This window comes from Phalacrocorax carbo, chromosome 6 (genome assembly GCF_963921805.1).
Source record: "Phalacrocorax carbo chromosome 6, bPhaCar2.1, whole genome shotgun sequence".
Lineage (NCBI taxonomy): Eukaryota > Metazoa > Chordata > Aves > Suliformes > Phalacrocoracidae > Phalacrocorax > Phalacrocorax carbo.
The window spans coordinates 16776153-16788795 of record NC_087518.1 but is presented as its reverse complement, the minus strand read 5'-3'; the positions used below and the strand labels follow the sequence as shown (position 1 = coordinate 16788795).

General features: G+C 35.5%; 1 protein-coding gene and 1 long non-coding RNA gene across 4 annotated transcripts in view; one reads left to right on the top strand and one right to left on the bottom strand.

Annotated features, from left to right (window-relative positions):
- Nucleotides 1–12643, top strand: part of CACNA1D (calcium voltage-gated channel subunit alpha1 D) — a 198457-nt gene that overhangs the window by 71841 nt on the left and 113973 nt on the right. For all 3 annotated transcript variants that reach the window (XM_064453890.1, XM_064453889.1, XM_064453888.1), the window contains exons 4-7: nt 470–609; nt 4432–4574; nt 6003–6155; nt 7126–7322. In XM_064453890.1, coding sequence (XP_064309960.1) covers nt 470–609; nt 4432–4574; nt 6003–6155; nt 7126–7322 — 633 coding nt within the window. The remainder of the gene's footprint in view (nt 1–469; nt 610–4431; nt 4575–6002; nt 6156–7125; nt 7323–12643) is intronic.
- Nucleotides 1–12643, bottom strand: part of LOC135313829 (uncharacterized) — a 39542-nt gene that overhangs the window by 10611 nt on the left and 16288 nt on the right. The window lies entirely within an intron of this gene.

Sequence of the window (12643 nt, the reverse complement as noted above, 5' to 3'; positions counted from 1 at the left end):
ATAACAGTGTCTCAGACTCCCTTATTATCTAGAACTCTGTGGGTCCTAATAAAATAAAAGCTTACATAATGAATAGTAAAAGTGAGTGTACCACTACATACCTTGTGAAGATATTTCCAAGGCCTTGTTCTGTGCATTTGCTGGTTTCAATGAATGCAAAGAATCCTGTTGACCTGGATGGCACTGTTTGCTTCAGCGAAGGTATAGTGTACTTCCATGTTTGCAGAATCAGAGCTCTTTTCTCAGAATGTGAAAACAGGAAAGTCTCATGCAATTAAGTAATTATGACCTTGTCAGTACAGCTATCATTAAGAGCTATGGAATTAAAACCTGTAAAATAAACTACCGTGAAGTATTTTATCTCCTTAGTCCTGAACAATGCAACTTACCCACTTACCGCAAATTCTAACTAGTAAAAGAGCTGTTAAATTACATTGTCTTTCATTGTACTTTTTTTTGTCTTTTACAGGAAAAAGTAGAATATGCCTTCCTGATAATTTTTACAGTTGAAACATTTTTGAAGATTATAGCATATGGATTATTATTACACCCCAATGCATATGTTAGAAATGGATGGAATTTATTGGATTTTGTAATAGTAGTAGTAGGGTAAGTAATGTATCCTTGATTATACAAAGATTTAAAATCTTTTTTACAGTGAAGTAGATACAGCTCAGTTTGGCTGCGCGTAATGGCCTAAGCTTGATTTCTATTCCTTTGGAGTAAAAGAATGAACTGATACGAGTGAAAAATTCAAAACAAAGTCCTGAAAGTTTTCAACACTGTCTGTGGTTGCAGGCTGTGTTGCACAGTCATCTTTATAGTAAAAGTTCCCAGGGAGTTCTGAGTTCTGCTAAAAATTTTCCTTCATTGTTGTCTTGCAGAATCTTTTACATATGATTTTTTTCCAAGGTGAACTCCTGATGTACTTCATGTGATAAAGGTTGATCTGCTCAGGTCCATACATTGTTATGGCATTTATGTATTTATTCCAATGCTGCAGTTATGTGGGGTTCATCTATCCTACAGAGACCTCTGGGAGGGACCCATGTGTTCTGAAGTAGAGGAGAGTGGTCAGGGGAGACAGAGTTAACTGAGTGATTCCTTGGCCTTCCCAAAATCTGTGAAAATTTGACTCTTAAATACTTTCCTTTGGTGCACATCAGGCCCCAGATATATATTATTTTGGCTTGCCTGAGAATGTATGCTAAAAATTATTATTTTTTTTTTAACCCTGTGCACCTTGCAGTACCAGGAAAGCCTGGAGAGTTCTGCCTCTCAGAGGAGGGACTGCTCAGGCCTTATGCAGGTTAAAGAATGTCCCACATTTACATTATGCACCTGCTAATGATAAATAACACATCTGGCTTTTTTTGTCAGCAACTTCATGTCAATCCTTGTGCTAGTTCATTACAAGATCCTACCTTCAGCTATCTTGAGGCATATATTCCCCAATTCCCTAAATATGGAGGAGATTATATTGAAAAAAAGGAATTTCCAGTATTGTAAATTTTGTTTGCTGATAACATTTATTGATATAGCACAGGGAGAACATTACTCACATATAACTTTTATGTTGTGGCTGGCTTGCAAAGACGACCTTGGCATGCAGTGTGCAATTCTAATTTCATTTTTAAGTTCAAACTATATCAAGGGTTGCCTGTAATTGAAAAGGCCCAGAAATTGGGGTGTGTGCTCTCTTAACATACGTCATTACATTAAGGCAAAAGAAAAAGAAGCAAAGTAAAGGAATATGTGGTAAAGCATTATTAAATTTGGGCAAGTATTATGAATGTATGAATACCCAGTTTATAACTGTCTGATTCTGAGATGGTAAATGTTACTGAGAAGATTGTATTTGGGCTAGTTGCTTGGCATTCAGACAGTTTTGGTCCAGAACTAAAATTTGTATATAAATAGGTTCTTCATCAGGTCAGGTCATTCTCAACAGATCGGCCTCTGTGCCTGAAGGGTAAGCTTGGTGGGCAGGTGTGGAGACTGTCAAACATAAGAGCTCTATTCTCTTGCCAGGCAGTCACTTGACTAGACCTCTTCCCTCTTGTCAAGTAACCATGGAGTTACAGTAACCCTGGAGCAGTCTAATTAACATGACCTCTATCTTTGGCTGTGTCCTAAATGCATGGTAACTAAAAAATTTTCCATTAACTCATAAAATGCTCATTATTGGAAGCTAAATCTAGTTAGGTCAAATGTTGACACTGAATCCAAGGAAAATACAAAGGAAAAAGGACTACATCTTATCAAATACCTAAAATATCACACTGATATTTAAATCCTAGCTGAAACCCAAAAGTTTTGGAATATAAATTACTGTGTCGGTTGTAATCAGTCTACCTGGAAGACAAGGTGGACCCTTCATAACATGACAGGCACTGACAAAACTGTGAGCAATATTTTTGTTTCTTCTTTTAAGAAGAATACAGTCCACATAAGCAAGTAAGTAAGAATGAGTCCACTTATTTAATTAAGACTTAAAAGGCCAGTGAAAAATTGATTTTCATATATACCCCAAGGTGGATATGGAATCCGTTCTGGATCTGATTTTATTTTTTATATTAGTTTCATTGTGAAATTTCATTAGGTAATTTAATAGCTTTGAAAGAGCTGCTGTGATGTCCTGTATTGGGTGTATTAGATGAAATTTGCTTTATGTGCTTTCTCAGCAGAAGCTCTTGCAGTCCAAATGCATAAATCCTTATACCAAAAGAAATCCCTACAAGCAAAAGGGAATCATGTGTAGAGACTTTTTTCCACAACATCAAATTTGGCATTTAAACTTTTGTAAACTGTGCAGGAAAATAAATGTCAATTTTAGAAGTAATAAAGGAGATCAATGGTTTTATGCCTAAATGGTTTTATAGGATAGACATAAAATGACAGAGATGTAGACATAGCTGTGAATGTGATGTTTTCTCCTGTCTTTCTCACTTCTCTCTGAAACCAATGAGAGTATGAATTACTTTCAGAGCAGTCTACTACTTGCCTGCATGCTTTGCCACATAATTTCCATTGACTCCTGTAAAAGAATAAGGTCCTGGTAGAGAAAGATTTCATAGCACCTTACTATGCCTGTAGCCATTTAATTTTTTTAGTGACGTACGTACTGACAGGCTGAAAACAGCTTCTCTTAATTCAAGACTTGATTCAGCAGCTGTTTAATCATGTCTGCCTTTAGAGCATGAACAGTCACTCTGAAATCATTGAGATAGCTCATTTTCTTAGAATTATGCTGCTATCAAATTATAGGCAGACAGGACCTGAAATATTAAACGTCTAGATTTCTATGGTTATGTATGTAGGTTGCTGGTGTTCATTCTATGATCTGTAGTCTTCATGGCTGGGTTTTACTGTGGCAGAGAATGAAGCAGAATTAGGGTATCAGTATTGACTGATACAGGTCAATTGCTTACTGGGGGAAGCAAGAGAGACTTCAGTATTCTAGTTTGGGTAACCTATTAAATATTACTTGATTTCTAACAACTGTCCATCATGACAGAGTTGTGAAAACTTTTCTTGACAAAACCAAAAACCTGCACATTTCAGGACTCCTTTGCAACTGTGAAACATTTTTCAGGGTTACAAAACTCTGTTGATTAGATAATCCTTTCAGGAGAAGTTCAGTTTTACAACTACTGAACTACAAACTCTGTGCAAAGGATAATGTGGTTTGCATGGTCTAGCCACAGTCTAGAAAACCATGCATCTGAAATGCAGGTCCAAACTAAAATAAACCTAAAGTTACTTTGCACTTCCACCACTTGCACCACTTTGAACTTCTGCTAGAAGTGGGAAAGAAAAATAAAACTCTTGTCTTCCAAACTGTTCTAATGAATGACTAGCTCAGTTCTGCAGTGAAGAAGTACAATAAAATAAATGAGTCATCTGGGAATATTTTTATCCTCAAAGATATTACGTGTAAGAAACAAATCTTTTTGGTGTTATTAAATGTTGGACTCTAATTACTTTTCATATATTCAGTTTTTGCTGAATATATTTAGAATATTGAGCTGCACTGTCACTTGGAGTTCATATATTCCACCAAAATTAAAACAGATGGTTTCTTGTGATTATCTATTTAATGTTCTAAAGCGAAGACTAATTCTCCAAACCTTACAGCTAAAACATTTGAACAAAGAAGTGGCAAAGTAGCTTCATTTATTTAAAAATAGCAGATTGTGTATACAAGTAGAATGCTAATTTATTGGATATTGTGTGATCATTGCTCTCTGGAGGGATTAGAAGCTCTTCCACTTCATAACTCTTCCTGTCGTGATTTGATGTGTAAATATACCTCTCATTTTGACAGCTGAGTAGCTTTTCAGAATTATCTGTAGTTCAAGTAGTTTCCTAATATCTTTCATTGCATGGTAAATGGATGGTGATGACCTTACCCTTCATCTCATTTTCTAGATTATTTAGTGTAATATTGGAACAATTAACCAAAGAAACAGAAGGTGGCAGCCACTCGGGTGGCAAACCTGGTGGCTTTGATGTCAAAGCCCTAAGAGCCTTTCGTGTATTGCGACCTCTCCGGCTTGTATCAGGAGTGCCCAGTAAGCTCTTTTCTATTTAATTCCATTGGAATGAATACTGCAACTGATCTGATTATTTAACTTTCTTGTTCTAGACACTAACAGAAATACAGTAATATAAAGTTGATTTTTTTTGTTATCTGGTTATGTATATAAAGTGAGTTTTGAGATGAATGATACCCTATTTCAAGTTGAACAGAGGACTGTGATTTCATTCAGTGTATGATCTTCTCACACAGTTCAATAAGCAGACAGGGGAATACACTTCCTTTTTAGAAGCTTTATATAAAAGTAAGTTACATGTTACAATGCAAATACACCAGGAAAAAAAAATTAGATTTTTTTATTATTCCAAAACCCTGTAGATCTGAAAGTGTAGGTTGTCCTAAAATAATTTATATGTTCGTAAGTGTATGCCAAAGCACATTACACATTTCATATTTTCCTGCCTCCTCCAATGCACATGAATGCCTTCTGTTTATCTCAGTAGAGCTAACAGATAAATTAGGAATCTTAAAAAGTAGAACAATTCTATTTAAAGAAAACAATTGAATTTTCTGATACTCTTTCCTGTTTTCTTGTAATACGTTATTAATTGCTAAAGCTACTTGGGCTGAATAAGAGGCTCATGGCTTACAATTCAGCTCTTTCCAAGACATTCAAAAGAAGAATCCTAATGCTGTGTTTATTATATCATAGCCTGTTACATGGAAATGTTCATTATGGTATATATTTAGCAAAAGAACTTCAGTGGAGACAGAAGCGGTCTTACGAAATGTCATAAAGGAAGTCTATTAAAATAAAAATGAGCCATATTTTGTTCTCATTGGTACTCTGGCAGCTTCATTAGTCTGGGATTTACTTCTTTTGGTAAGACCAAAATTTGGCTAAATATTTAATTAAGGAGAAAAGAAAAATGAAGTAGTTCTGAAAGTGACGTGAGGGATAAATGATGAAAAAGTAAGTTTGTTCACAGTAAAAAGGTGTTTTCCCAGGTAACGATACTCTGTTTACCTCTCCAGACCAAAAGTACAGTTCTGCAATTGGCTAACTGTACATTTTTCTCAGGACTTGCCACAAAGTTGTGGTTGGTAGCACAGAACTTTTTAAAGGTCATATAAAATGATCTATGGCCACACACTGACTACATGCCCTTTCTTTCTAAAACCCCATAAATTCTTCTAACACATTTCAAACATTGAGTTCTATGGCATAACCTTTATTAACAGAGGAAATAGACTTTGACACAAAGTTTTAGATTCTTATGAAGTATTTTATGTTACAGGAACATTTTGTGGCTCTGGACAGAAGAATTATTTTTTTTAAAAAACCAATTCACTCTGCGTATCTGTATCATTAATTTCTAACAATGTGTAATTATAAACAAAATTTGGTAAGGCAAGACATAGAAGTCTGGTTCATATCTTGTATCCTCTTCTTTCCTTTTAGGTTTACAAGTTGTCCTGAACTCCATTATAAAAGCCATGGTCCCCCTCCTCCATATTGCCCTTTTGGTATTATTTGTAATCATAATCTATGCTATTATAGGATTGGAACTTTTTATTGGAAAAATGCACAAATCTTGTTTTCTTATTGATTCAGGTAAGTTGTGAAACCTTTGACTAAAATAAGGGGTTAATTCTGTTTTCTTTAAAGTCTGTGGGATTTCAGTTTGAAATAATGGGTCAAAGCACTAAAGCTGTTTTAACACCAGTTTTCACTGTAGTTCATAATTTTAGGAAGAGTGCATTAAATTTAAAAAACAAAAACAATGCAAAGTAGTTAGAGACGAGAACGTGCTCTGCATAGGTTTTACTTTCTGAAATGTGTAACTGAAATGTCAGTAATGAGAATAGTAAGGGTGACTATCCACAAGGGATAACTCAGTAGTTTTTCCTAATCTCTGACTACTGAAGAGCTAGCTGGTCCTATTCCAGGGAAGAAATACTTCCCTGAGTTCAAAATCTGGCAGTGAGACACTCCGGCAGAGACACTCCTTCAAGATTGTGGCAGCATGGTAAGAAGGGCAGTGCTGAAGTGGGTAGTGAAAGGAAAGTGTGTTCCTCTGTCCAGGTGAAATGATGAAGTGGAAGTGTTACAGGAGAATTTTGAAGGAGTGAAACATCATGAGGGAGTATCTGATGGCTAATGGTACATTTCTGTCAGCTAAGTAATGAAGCAGACTGTATGCAGGAATTAGTCCAGACCTGTTTCCTTGGTGGTCCATATGTTAGTATAAAGTGGCATGAAGTGAAGAAACAGCCAGGAAGAAAAAAAATTAGCATGGGGTGATTCTAAAAAGATGTGTCGTACTATCACATGCTTCTTTCCATTGCTTAATTACTCAAGCTCTTTTATACATTCAGTTTTCATTAGCCGATTTTAAGGCTGTAAGGCCCAGATGTGAGAGACACTAAAAGCTCTGAACCTCCCACAGGTTGCCTTTCTCAGGATTTCTCAGGTTGATATCTGGATTTACCTTCCAACAGGGTTGATATTTCTTCATGCTAAGAGTTAACTTATGAAAATTTGAGAACTGAAAGTTCTGATTTTTTTTTTGTTCAATTTTCAGATATACTAGTTGAAGAAGATCCAGCACCTTGTGCATTCTCAGGGAATGGACGTCAGTGTGTCATGAATGGCACCGAATGTAAGGGTGGATGGGTTGGACCAAATGGAGGCATAACCAACTTCGATAATTTTGCATTTGCAATGTTGACTGTGTTCCAGTGTATAACCATGGAAGGATGGACTGATGTGTTATACTGGGTGAGTTCATAAATCACTGAGCTTTGTTTACTTTTAAACAGCGTCAATTTTCAAGTGAGAAATAAGCTGTGTTTTACAATACCGCCAGCAGGAAATCTTGGTGAGTTTTGCAGGAGACAAGGTCAGCTGCATACTTTTTCCAGTCACAGCATCTTACTGGACTCCTCAGGCTAAAAAGATATTTCAGAAACAAATTTATTCCTTCTGTATTTGAGGGTTTTTTTGCCTATTCCATTTGGATAAATGTAATATTACATTTTTGTCCTTTGGACTAGCACTTTTTTTGAGGAAGCCTAGGGTTTTTAAGTATGTCTTTTCTGATTAAGCTTAAGAGCTCTCTTTTTGCAGTATTTCTGCAAAATAGTTCACAATATTAACATAAATTAGAACGAAGCCAGCTCTCAACTGTCCTTGCTTGCCATGGGGACTCAAACCATTTGTTAACCCTTCAGAAACGACAAATCAGAAGAGCTGTGTGAGCTGACATTGTTTCCGTAGAAGCAGCAAAACGTATCCAAAAACCTAACTGTATAAGTCCCCGCCTTTAAATGCTACTGTAGTATCAGGTATGGAACCTCACTAATCTTACAGCATAAACAGACAGCTGGACACAGACTGGGAAACTGGAGATATATTTAGTCCTGATCTTACAAATGAGAATGAAGGAAAAAGAGCACACAGATTTTTAAAGGACTAGGGTCACCTAAATATACAGGTAGACATGTATAACCTAACCCCATTCTGATCTAAGGACATTATGTTCTTTTCTGAATCTTTAAGCACCTAAATATCTGATGTGAGTGACTGGTAAAGGTCATTCAAGAAGTCTTTGACAGAACCTACCTATCATAGGTACTGAAAATCAATGGGAATATTCTGTACTACTTGGTACTCAGCAGTAAGTCTTTGCAGCAGTTAGGGCCTTATAACATATATAATTCTAACTCTTCAAATATTGGAAGATATTTATGGAAGAAGAAAACTTATTACTAGTAAGGATCACTATTATCAAGCTCTTAAAAATGGATGAGCAATCTCAAGATATATCTTACTGGAACTGTAGGTTATGTTGCTCACATTTTTAATGTCTTCAAGTTTGTCTGGCGAAGTGGGACTTTTTAGTAATAGCACATCTGTTGTGGGGTATTGGACGCAGTTAAGGATGCAGTATTACCCAGTGAATGAACATTTAATTTTATGTGGTCATTTGTTGCAGATCAAGGTGAAATATGCTGTTGCTAAAAAATATAACACCAGAGTGTCATCTCAGATAAAATCTGTATTACTAGAATATAGAATACGGAGATGTTTTTAAGATAATGTCACTGTTAAATATAATTAAGATGGTAAACTGGCATTCTTTTAGGATTGAAAGACAAAAAAATATTTGGCAAAATATTAATCTCTGCTTCCACTGTCGATTATCAGAGTTACAAAATTGGCTATTAACATGCAAACCTTCAATACTGAAGAGTCTAACAACAATGCATAGCTACATACAGACTAATGTATTGTTTCTCGTAGTGCAGGTTTATCAACTCTTTAGGTTTTGCTTTCCAACCCCTCCTAATTTTCTCAGAGAAACTCTGTGAATTGAGAATTACTATGTGCTTTATATGATTTGTGTTTGTGATGATGACAGTGATTTTTATCCCTCCTGACAGAAAAGGGAAGGCAAAAATATGCTCACATTTCAGTACCTGATAATTCCTCCGTCACCAATTTTTTCAAAGAAAATGAAAGTAAAAACTTCAGGGAGTTATACTGTATTTAGAAAATGATTGTTACAAAAGATATAGAAACATTTTAAGCCAAGTAGCTCAGTATTAAATATTTTTTTCCTATAAGAATTAATGAGCTATTTGATCTGATGCATCTTAAGAAATTTTTGTAGTCTCCATCGACAGCACAAAACCCTAAACCATTAAAATAGGATGCTGAATATTGTCATGATGAGACATGATGCAAGGCATAAGAAAATTAAAAATTCAAAACTGCACACATGAGTTATTTTATTTATTTCTCTATAATGAGTTTGCAATGTAGAAGATATTTACAGGTACACAGATGTCAATTTTCATTTAATTGCAAATGATACTGGGATTATTAGACAGAGAAGCAAGTATTTATTGACATAGTGAAGTACAATCAAAGTCAGATATTCAAGTGGCTTTGGAATCTGTCTTAACTTCAGTTTATATAATGAAATTATAGATCTGGATTCTTCCTGTAGACCAACAAATTGCCCATTTTCAAGCTGAAATTACTTGCTGAGGACAAGAGAAATGACAATATATATGTTTTGATTTTACCCCTGGGTTAAGCTAAGGTAGATTTTGCTATTCCTAGCTAAAAATTGGAAGAGATTTTGTTTTAATTGCAAACTGTGAAAACGTTAGGGGTATACCAGATTGTAATAAAAATGTGCAAAGAATCTAAGGAGATTACTTTAGCTAGAGGTACATGGGTTTTGTGGGTTGCTTTTTACTTAGAGTCTGTTGATGGTACACAGACTGAGTTTTATATGAAAGAGAAACAAACAAAACCAAAACCACAAATATTAGAAACTGAACAAAATTGTGATTTCCATTTGGTCACTGTGTGAACAGTAAAATCAATTATGTAGGCTCATCTCGCTAGCAGGTGTAATCTGAGTGGGTGAAATATGTGCAATATTTTGCATCATGTTATGTGGCATTCTGTTAGCAAGAATGACAGCTGAAAATGACAGCTTCCAATAACACTCAGTAGCACAGCTTGTTATCACCTGGTTAACAACAGTGAACTCGGCTTAAAAATTCTCCAAGCATCGGTAAAGATTTGTCTCTTATGCATATTTATTATAGATTGAGGGCTTGATCCTGCTACTGCTAGGCACTCTTCAGATCCTGGTGACTCACATGGACATCCTGCTGCTCACCAGTTTGTCATCTGAATCCCATATGTCCTATTAGAGTGTCTTCATCTGGGTACTTTTCTCGATCTAACCTACATGCAACTCACTGGATAGCATGTATTACATGTTTCATCCACAAAAAATGTGACTCCTTAGTGCCAAGTGCTGGACTTAACTATAAAGGTTAAGGGGTAGTGTCCTTGTTTTCACCAGCCAGTGCAGCGTACGTGTTCCCAAATTGTATAATGTGTTTGTGGCTGCACATCTGTACATCATCTCCATTTATATCAGGACTAAGTTTATTCCCAGTCACAGTCCTTTCTGTTTACTCTCTAGCCCTAGCTGAAGGCTTATTCTATTAGTTTTGGATCCCAGTGCAGTCCTTGTTATTGACAAAGTGGCAGCCTCTGTATGCCCAAGTTTTTAATGCTCTGGCTTACATTCTAAAGCTGAGAGCATAGTATTCTTTGCTTCATTTTCAATTTATGCTAGCAAGCACTCAAAAATTACAATATCTGAGTGTGCATTTGCATATCTGGCTCTAGATTTTTTCCATGTCTTTCAAACATCTAGATTTATAGTATATTAATGGCAAATATGTATTTTGTAAATTGTGTTTTATTTTTAGCTGTTTTGCTTGATATGTAGGAACACACATAATAAGCAGCGGTACTTGCCAGTAAAACCCCCAATTTTCCTATGAGTACCAAAATTATCACATTTAATTCTTCTTCTTTTCACCATAGTGAAGTTGTCTTGAGTTACTACACTTGAATAATCTACGCTCATACTACTGTAACTTGAATGAGAGGTGGACAGGGTCTCTGTGAAACAAACTACTGTGTGATGGGTTGCCAGAACAGTTGATTCAATGATAGAACAACTGTATTAGTGGCTACTGAATTTTGCTAAGTCAATTTTATGGACAGATGTTGCATTACTAGCTCAAATATTAACAGTCCCTCAGTTCTCTGGCACCTAGCTACCACTATTCACATTGATCTTGGAGGTTTTTGAGATTGAAGCACTCAAGCTAAAACTGCTGAATAACGGTACGTTGATGTCTTGTATGGTTTTGCCTATTAATACACCTACTGATATGTTAAAAAGGTATTCTCTCAAGGATTCATGTTTAAAATACACAATTAACTGAAATGTCTAAGCAATCTAAAATATTTCTAAAACTTGTGTAAGGTTTAATGAAAGGAGTGTCAGGTTTTTTTAATATAACCTTTATTAATATATCAATTTCTTAAAACTGTGTTCTTTACTACTGTTTGATAGTAACATATGTTATCATCAATGAAATACTTCATTCATAATTTCTCTGTTTTTATAACAAAAACCCCTGTGCAATTAGAAATCTGTTTCTTGCTTTAGAGATTAAGCTTTATATGCCCCAATATACTCCTTGAAGTCTTAGAACATTTGAAGAAAGTAAATTATTTTGGTGACACAGTCTGTTTAGGTTGCACTGTGCTTTTGCTTATGTCTAGTATGCAAGTGTCTACACAGCTGTTGCATTAATGTTATTGGAAGTAACATATCAAGATGGAAAAGACTGTATCAATACTTCTTTGAATGTATTTCCATAACCAAGTACAAAAACTGTGGCTTCCTCACTAGGTTTCCAGTAGTACAAGATGACTCTATTGTGCATCAATTAAAAGGTGGAAAATCATTATATGTTTGTTTTCTAACTGAATGAGAATTTGAAAGAATGATTATAAGTCCCACATAAACCCATGTGTAGAAAAGAAAATAATTGGAATAATAAAACAAAGCAGTCTACTGCTTTTTCAGAACGTCAGTCAGACGATCAGGAACTCGGACAATCTTCTATTCATGTCACTTTTCAGAATGCTCCTAATTCAAGAATCTTGAAGGACAGCTTACTCAGAAGTATCATAAGGGATATAATGTATTTGAAACCAGCTGATGTGCAGCCAAAGATTTTTCCTAAACACAAGTAAATATTTTGCAAATATATCTCACAAGAAATCCCTTGGCTCAGGCATAAAATGTATTATTAGTCCATAAACAAAAAGTTGCAAAGTATGTTTTGAAGTATTATCAAAACTGTCATCAGAATGCTGAATTTACCATACTGTCTGAGAGGGGTCAAAGGATGCTTGTCAGCTTTTTTCCTTTTGTACATCGGCTGCCAAGTATTCAGCAAGTAGTGGTAAAAATCGTGAGGGAATATGCTAGAAAAATCTTAGAAAATATTTATTTCTGTCTTTGTTATATACTAACGATAGTTTAATGCTATTCTCTTAGCATCACTCAACGCCACTAACAGGTCATCTAAGGGAGACTCTTCAGTGAAACAAGACAGCTCATCCCCAAAGGCATTGATGTGCTGGATGCACACTGCACCCAGCCTTTGATGACTACATAACCAGAAATTTAACACATGATATCC